This window comes from Enoplosus armatus, chromosome 14 (assembly GCF_043641665.1).
Source record: "Enoplosus armatus isolate fEnoArm2 chromosome 14, fEnoArm2.hap1, whole genome shotgun sequence".
Taxonomy (NCBI): Eukaryota; Metazoa; Chordata; class Actinopteri; order Centrarchiformes; family Enoplosidae; genus Enoplosus; species Enoplosus armatus.
In genome coordinates this window covers 23,690,138-23,699,535 of record NC_092193.1, presented here as the reverse complement: position 1 = coordinate 23,699,535, position 9,398 = coordinate 23,690,138, and the positions used below count along the sequence as shown (strand labels likewise).

General features: G+C 42.1%; 1 protein-coding gene across 1 annotated transcript; it reads right to left on the bottom strand.

Moving 5' to 3' along the window:
• Nucleotides 1-258: 258 nt before the first annotated feature.
• On the bottom strand, nt 259-7,275 carry shhb (sonic hedgehog signaling molecule b). The gene is made up of 3 exons (XM_070918673.1): nt 6,979-7,275; nt 3,902-4,163; nt 259-926 (listed from the first exon to the last, which is right to left on the bottom strand). Exons 1-3 carry the CDS (start codon nt 7,273-7,275, stop codon nt 259-261), a joined length of 1,227 nt encoding a protein of 408 aa, XP_070774774.1.
• Nucleotides 7,276-9,398: the final 2,123 nt, after the last annotated feature.

Sequence of the window (9,398 nt, the reverse complement as noted above, 5' to 3'; positions counted from 1 at the left end):
GTGAGTGCACAGATAAACCAGAATTATATTGTAACATCCTAAAACTTGGGTTAAAAAGTAATACATATGTGTGCTGTCTCAAAGAAGACGTGTTAAAAATGTTACATCTTTGTTGGAATGCATTGTTCTACGGGCTTAGCAGGCACACACAAAAATAAAATCGTATTTTCTAATGTTTAGCCTTGGGTTGGGTTGGGCCAAAAACATTATTTTTTACTCCAGTGTGAATTTACAGTCTATTAAAGCACACAGTACATCTCAGCTTTGTGGGTGGAAAGACCTGCTGTCCAGAAGCCAACTTCCCACATGGTAGAGGAGCTCTGGGTACCAGTGGACACCGTCTGCTTGGTGCACACTGCTGAGCTCTTTCACCATCCCAACCAGTGACAGCAATGAGCGCCACAGCCGTACTGGCACGAAAACCCAGTGTGCAAGGTCATGATCCTCAACCACAGCATAGCAAGATGCAAAAACACGATCAACTATGATGGTTCCGTGAGATGTTACAGGTGCATATGACCCTTCATACTGCTCCACATAAATTCTTGTCACTTTTGCAGGGATGAGGTGGTCTGGCTGCTCATTCCCAACCACAAGAAGCCGCTGTCCTACTCTGACATTACTGGCGAACACAGCCCTAATGTCGCTGCTGTTGGTACTGTTCATAACAAAGACAAGGTGAGCTGGAGTCAGTGACAGTCTGCGGTGTGGCTTGTCAGTCTCCAGGACATGGAACTCTCGCATAATCTGTCGGTCCTGGTCCATGAACATAAGAAAGTCACTAGGAACAAGATTTCCTTGTTGGTCAGCGGCCAGCACCTTGTCCCCAAACTGGAGATCCTTCAGTGGTTTAGTGCTTCCATCTGCCAGGATCACCACGGACGAACCAGGCAAGCAACCTCCAGACTTAGCTGCCACAGAGTTTTCTGTAAGATTCAAAAGCACTTATTAGAGTTAATAAATACATTTAGTAAAAACTATAAATAGTTGGGTTACCATAAAGGCTGGGGTATGCTTAAAACAATGTAGTTTCGTACAAAGTGTAGTCCAACCACCTTTACTGTTCAAGGGACACTCCAGTGATTGAGTATTGCACTTCCATAAAACTGAGGGACTCACAAGAGACAGAGAGAAATTAAAGGTCAAAACAGGAGCAGCAAAGACCAACATATCCTGACTATTAGTCCCTAGAATGGGTTATGCTACAAAAACACTAGATCCTATACTTCCTGTAATGCAGCGTCACCCTTTCCTCCTGGTAGAAGGATCACAAAGGAAAGCCTGAGAGCAAAGTTCAAACTACCCTGCCTGAGGATCTGAGGCTGTGCTCTGGCTCATAGGGAATCAGAAATTCAGCAATATAACTGCTGCAGGTTTGACATTTGTAGACAGGAACACAGCCAGTGGACAGAGAGCTATTTACAATGGATAAAATAGTGTGACCAACACTGTTAAAAACCTCCTTCAGAAATCTGGCATGCATAACATCTAAAGGACTTAATAAAGGCTTTAACTTGGCGATTGTGCACAATGAAAGGGCCTGAAAATGACTGAGCAGGGCAGAGACATGACCAATCATGAGTTAGATTTAATTTATGTTGTTTGTGAAGGACAGAAACTGCTCACAGATCATGGGGGAGGCTTCAGTGAAGTTTGTTGGCTAGGAAGAGGGTTCATTACTTTGATGGTTTTGAAAAGGACTGGTTTTATGACAGTTTGTTGCAATGATGTTGGAGAAATAGGAGGACCTAGCTTCTTTTACTGTTCTTTGATAAGTGGACATAGGTTCCTTCAGGATTTCAGATGACACCACCTTTTTCCATTTCAGTTCTGCTTGTCTGCATTTTCCCTTTATTTCTCTAGTGTTGTTCTTGTCTAGTGTAGCCAATGCATGCTGCAAGTTGGTTTGACTCGCCTGAGTTTTGCAGGTGTATTAGAATCAAGTACAACTTTATGTATTGTTGAAATTATTTGATAAACCATCTGTAGACATATTTGGTTTTTGGTTATTGCTATGTGTAGATGCAGTGGTGAAGGCCTTATGAAAGCTGTCAGCGGAGTTGGTATTGAGGACACGAGAAGAACACTGTGGGAGCAGGAGGTGGAAGCTAAACGATCAGACAATTCCCGAATAAAAAGTTAGTTTTGGGGGTCTGTAGGATGAAACAAATAATGCCATTCATCATAAAGCTGAGTGATTCAAATGAGGAAAGGTTCCCAAGAGAGTATGGGGAATATTTAGTTATCCCAGAGAATCACAGAAAGTCCTTCCTCCTGGGAAGCCATGTTTCATTTAATGCAACACAGTCACCTGGATTTAACCAAGTCTCAGTAAGCATAAAGAAATGTAACTGATTTGACGGCAAAAAAAAAAAGGCCCATCCCAAATACAGGCCGTGGGCCCTATTTTGTAGCAACATACAAGTAAGAAGGCAACAGCTACATTTGAAGTACCATATGGGAATTTTTCACAATATCGTCCAGCAAATGTTTCACAATAAAAGCCTCGTTAGGAATTGAAGGGATTCTGTCCATTGAAACGCTAGAGGGCTTTCAATTTGAAACAGATACAGGAAGTGTTGAGATTGTATTAACAGCATAATGCAGTGACAAAACAGGGCAAATGGGAGCAGATTAAACAAGAAGGAGGCTTCCTACTAAAATTTGAATCAGAAATAAAGGCCTATCTATAATATAATTCTGCTTCAAATGAACCTCTGGCTATGCTGCACATGTATTTATTTTAAATAGTAATAATATTCTAAAACTGTCGTGTAGGCCAACCTAATGGAACCGAAAAGTGGTTCAAGACAGTTGATTAATGCAGAAGGACGCTTGATTTTATTTTCAAAAGTTAATACACAGCAGGGAAACACAAAGCCATGATTCCATCCGAGCATTTTTATGCAAATGATCTAATTAGAAAAGCTGGATGATGTCATAATTGAGGTTTACTTATGTTTGAAGCAAGCATTTGGGCCCCTCATCTACGTGGAAGGCATCGTGCAGAAATCAAAGTTCTGTACATATCCATTGCCATTAATTTTGTATACTCATTTCCCCCTCAGGATTAACCGTAATAACTTTGGTGATCCTCTGACTTATCATCTAACGCCATCATCAAGTCAACATTTCAATATGTCCAGTACTGTTTAGTGCTTATCAGCAAATGTTAGTATTCTAAAACACTAAACTATGACAGTGAACATGTTTCGCAGTATACCTGCTAAACATCAGCATGATAGCATTGTCATTTTGAGCATGTTAGCATGCTGATGTTTGCTTTTAGCTCAAAGCATAGCAGCTTTACAGAGCAGCTAGCATGGCTGTAGACCGGAGCCTAACCCACCTTACAGTGGGGAAGGGGGAGGGTGCACCCTGGGTAGATCATCAGTCTATAACAAGGCTGATATATATAGAGAGACAAATGTTCAAACCCACATGTCTCTGGACTGGAGGAAATGCACGGTTAACCCGTTAGACAGCTGAAGTTAGAGAAAGATTATGAATGTGAACATTAATTGTTGGGTTGCGCAGGCGAGGGGTATGCCTGAAACACACCAGCTCGTACAACTTGTCGTCTGACTACATCCGAAGGCAAAAGTGTTCATAACTCTCCTGCATGGCCACATTCTAAGGCTGGGTAAAAAGCCTGCTTTCATGGAGAGGTTCAGATGCTGTTTGAGGATCCGAGAAGGTCCCTCATCATGGACAATAACAGAAGAAATTGACCAAGGAGCACATAACATAAATGCTTCACTTCAGCAGAGTGAAATGTTGCTATGTGTATTGTTTCATTCAGTGATATGTTTTTTAAACCACAATCAAATGAACGTCATTAAGGCATGCTAATGGGGCCGTGTCTATAAATCTCATGCAATGACAGATACAGTCCACCCACCTGCTTTCACAGAGCAGTGGATGTGGGCTTTGGACTCATAGTAGACCCAGTCAAAGCCCGCCTCCACTGCCAGCCTGGACAGCATGCCATACTTGCTCTTGTCCCTGTCTGAGGTGGTGATATCCACCGCTCGGCCCTCATAGTGCAGAGACTCCTCAGAATGATGGCCGTCCTCATCCCAGCCCTCTGTGACCCGAAGTTTAACCCCAGGCCACTGATTCATGACTGAAATAGCCAAAGAGTTCAGTTTGTCCTTACACCTCTGAAAAGAGAGAGACATGTCGCGTTCAGATCGTCAACATTAATCTTACATATTAGTTTAAAAACTGTGATTTTACTGTGAGAGTGTCAATTCAATCAACACTTGGCCTACGGCATAAATGACTTACTTCCAAACTTGTTAATGGATCACTACAGTTTATTACAACTTCAGTCGTATTTTCATAGTTTGACCATCTGATAATGTTAAAAAGTAATGCTGTGTTCCTTGTATAAACTATGACCATTTCTCACTGTAAACATATTATTTGGGCACCATGCTGATTTGTCTTGATATGATTTGGTCATGTGGTGGTCATTTTGGCTTGATCTTCTTTTTGAATGTTGGCACACATGATATTGCAGGAACCATAGTAAAGCCTATGGCTCCTTAAAAGGCTCATTGTTTTGATTTTACAATTTTGGTTCACTCTCACAGCTCTCAATAACCTTGTTTGCAGCAGCTGCAGCAGGCAGATGTTTCAGTTAAAAAAAAGTTCTGATACACGATGATGTTGTGTCGCCTCAAGGTGGCCATACAATTTATTAAACAGCTTTGAATGTGTTTAAAACAGGAGAAATCACCGGAATGGATCTTTAAATGATAGGCACACCCATATCACTATTACACAATCACTATTCAACTAATTTTACAGTGATGCATGGTGAAACATACACTGTTCAAGGGACACTCCAGTGATTGAGTAAAGGTCAAAACAGGAGCAGCAAAGACCAAGATATCCTGACTATTAGTCCCTAGTATGGGTTATGCTACAAAAACACTGTATCCTATACTTCCTGCAATGCAGCGTGACCCTTCCTGGTAAATGTCTTTAAAATCTGCTCTTTAACCTGATGACATCACATCATCAGGTTTTTATTGGAGCCCTTGGTGGTTCGGAAAATTAGTCAACAATAAAGGGTATCTAGTCAGGGGTTCAAGGGTTTATTGTAACAGAAAATATAGATACAGATGCACAGACACTATTACTAATTACTTGTATAATTTCCCCCCAGGGATCAATAACGTATTTCTGATTCTGATTCTAATGTACTATTGCTCACATGCGTGAGTGTGTGTGTGTGTGATCCTAAAGGAGGGTAAATGGTGAATGTTAAATGGTCTTCACTTATATAACGCTTTTCAACCTGAACAGTTCCCAAATCGCTTTACAAATCAGGTCTCATTCATCCATTCACTCACACATTCACACACTGATGGCGACCGAGCTGCCATGCAAGGTGCTGCCCTCCATCGGGAGTAACTTAGGGTTGGCAGTATCTTGATGTCCTGGCATATAATACGGAGGGTCAGGTCTTCTGCATGACCCTCTATTCCTAGGCAACGTGCTGCTGACGAGAGCAGGATGGTTCTCTCCGAGCCATCGTCCAGCACTGAATATGTGTCGAACACTCGATCCTGGCAGTGCAGGTTGACTCTGAAAGTCTTCAGCAGCACTTGACTATATCCGAGGAGGAGCTAAAGATAGATGGGAATGGCGCTGCATGACGTACTCCAAAAGCTCTGTTTGTTTCTTGGCCATCTCTATCTGTTGCCACGCTGTCACCGCTGTCCGCAGAGCTCCAAAGCTTGAGGTACAATGGACTTTATGCACGCTCTGCATGGGTAGCAGGACTGAGCTGCTCTCTCTCCTCTTTGTACCTGTGCATCTGCTCTATGCTTCGTTGACCTGTATAGTCAACTAAATAATCATCTAAGTATCTTGGGCGCTGCGTTTGGAGCGCACGGATAGTGAAGCAGGTAGACTGGTTCCCTCTCTACTGGTTGACATATCATTGACTCTGTCTGGCTTGAAGGACCATAAATTGTAATGGAGTTCTTGGTGGTTAGGAAAATTAGTCAACAATAAAGATGAAGAATGAAAATAACCACTCGATACAAACATGCTGATAAAAATGTTACATAAACAGCTGGTAAACATTATTGTATAAATCACAGACAGTAATTTAATATTTTTAAATAACACTTTCTTGTGGTCATGAACTGAGGGAATCTGGTGACCACCGGGGAGCTGTAACACAAAAAAGGGGCGTTGCCGAGCAAAGACTTAAACCGCTCTCTCCTTACTTCCTCAGGATACTTGGAGTAGTACCAGGAGTACTATGTTGAGTCAATTGAGCTTCATGTGTACAATTGTTGCAGTGCCCCTTTAATGCAACACAATAACAAACCAGGTTACTGCATTACTTATACTCACGGAAAACCACCTATCTAACCACCTATCCATCCACTATGCAGCCCTTGCCCACATATTGTGTGTAGGGGTGTGGAGGGCTGGTGCCTGTCCCAGCTCCCTTGGGTGAGACTGGATTCCACGGGACAGGGACTGGCACTCTATAAGGAAAGTAGGGGAGCCAGTTTCCTGACCTGTCTTTGGACTGTTTGAGGAAATATGAGCAGGAGGCTCTCGTCTTTTTATATTTACCCTTCAACTAAAAATTAAACAAAAACAGCACACACACACACACACACACATACACACACATCCCTTCTAACATAGCTCCTAACGCACACGAACGAAATCAGACTCGCGATGTGGCAAATGAGGGAGCTGAAAACTTCCTTTTTTCTCCTTTGACATTCAGAATTCACTGATAGTTGCATAACGGTAACGAGTAGCATACTGAACCAGTAGTTCATTTATAATGGTCGGCTGGAGCCAACTGAAGATGTACATACGTCACGGTTCACCGGGAGACCGACGCGCTCTTCACATCCGACTGTCATCATCTGTTCCATATTACTACAACAAAATGAATTCCAACTAAATGACATAGACTGAAATATTGTTTCCTACTTGTGTCATGAGCCGGTCTGCGTTGGTGTTCTCCTCATCCTTAAAAATAATATCGGGGTTGTAGTTGGGAGTCAGGTCCTTGAACCTCTCCGAGTTGCGGGTGATCTTGCCTTCGTACTTGCCGCTGGCTCCCAGGGTTTTCTCTGCCACGTTGGGGATGAATTGCTTCAGAGACAGCGGTGTCAGCTTCTTGGGGTGCCTCCGCTTCCCGTATCCCCTACCCGGTCCACAGCCTGAGCCGGCGGACGCCAGCAGCAGGCAGAGGGACACTGGGAGCATCACTCTCATCAGGACCATGTTTGGGTTACCTGGAGGATCCTGGAGGAGGTGATCTTTATTTATTTATTCCGTTTCTTTTCTTTCCTTTAAGTGTTGTTTCCACTACAATTGGAGCACTGCAGGTGCCATAACTACTGTAGGTCTGTCTGACTGTCCATCTCTCTCTCTCTCTCTCTCCCTCCACCCCCCCTCCACAACTCTCTCTGCACAGATGAGCACACAGATGATAGTGATGGAGGAAGATGTTGGCACACATTTATTATTATTTAATGCGATAGTGACACTTCCAAGAATACAACTGTAGTGGGGGCATAGTGAGTATTTTTATTTTTTAGTTTACTGTGTTATTATTGAGTCTAAAAACAATGGAATCAGCTCTTCATATAATACAATACATTTTTAGGTATTTCAGTGAGTTGAAGATGAAAAAAGGAAGAAAAGACAATAATGTCTAAAAGTGAGGATGGAGCAAAGCTGTTAGGTTTGACATTTTGGAGATTTGCCATATTCACTTAATGTTGAATGTCGAATCTGAATCTGCCAAGTATCGAGTAACTCCAGCAGGCAGACAGTATAGTCAAAGCTGCTCCTGGGATTTTGGCAGTTTTAACAACAGGAGGACTGGGGGGCAGTGTACATTCTGGTATTATACACACAAATTACTCACTGTGGGGTCTGAAGGCTGATTAGCATCAATTAGTACTGTTAAGGCTTTGAAACATAACTTTATCATATAGGAACAAAATATATATAGTTGAATGAATGAATAAAATTTGAGAAATAAAATGTGTACAGGCTTTTTTGGTGGTTTGTCAAAAAAAAAAAAAAGAAAAAAAACGGAAAGAGTTGAGCTAAAGATGTTTGGACCCTGTTTACAGTCCTGAATGTGGAGTATGATGCACAATATTTCCCTCTGAAATGTATTGGAGGAAAAGTAGAAGGTGTGCCAAAACATGAATACTCAATTAAAAGTATTTAAATGTACATTGGTACAGAACAGCAGTGGGAAGCACTTAAAGGTGCCACTGGGCCTGAATGCTTGATACATCAGAATGATAAAACCACAAGATTAAGATTAAAAGACATGCAGACAGGCGAGTGCCATCTGCCAGTCTATCTTCACATGTAGATGCGACTTCTGTGTTTGTGCAAGATGTGTCACTACCATCTCATGACAATAACATAAATTAACTTCAACAGGCACGTCCTAACTAATAAGATTCCATCAGTGCTGTCCAGACAACAATAAAAAGCCTGTCAGTAAAAGAAAAAGAGAGAAAGCAACACAAAATTCCCAATTTCATTTTGTGCCTGGTCTGCTTATGTTTGTTTTGGCCTGCTCGGGAATGGTTCCACAAAGTTGCATGGACACCAGGAAAACCTCACAGTCACGCCACATGTGAAAGCCTGGCCTTTCGGCCGAGCCACATGTGAGATGTTTTTAAACATTCTTCAGTTGAGATAGAATTGCACTGTGGCCTCTGATATCCTTCCTTCCATCCATCCATTTTCAGCAGGCTGAGCAAGGTAGTCCAGATGTCCCTCTATCCAGAAACGTTTTCCAGCTCCTCCCGATGTGCTCCCAAGCCAGAGGAGACGGAGGCTATATCAATAGCTAATGCCTCTATCCCATAATTCTTTTATTTTTTAACTTTTTTTTCTATCAGTTTGCAGGCTGTAAAACCAATAGAATGAGGCTGATGATGAACTGAGCTTTCCCATTACACATACGCATTTCATCCCTTGTTAATATAAAAGAAATGATTAGTGTCTGGAATGTGTAGGCACTACACTTCAAAATAACTATAAAGGTATCTCAGCAAAAAAATGTTACGTTTGAGAAATAATTTCCCTGCGACAACCACTAAATGCTTCTGTCAGGTCTTGATAGGTGAGCAACAGTATCATTGGCTTATGTCTCATGTGTGGTTGTATTAAACTGGGCCCTACACCAATTCACAACAAATACAGAGGCTCCAGGCATGAATTGTTAACATGTCGGAATTAGAATTAGCATTTCTTATAATCCTGATCCTCAAACTATGTTAAGAGTCTTAAGTGGGGAATCAGGCTGGTTAGTGCTTTTCAGCAGGAACAGTCACTTTGGGGCCCTCACTCTGTACTTGGACACGTACAAACAC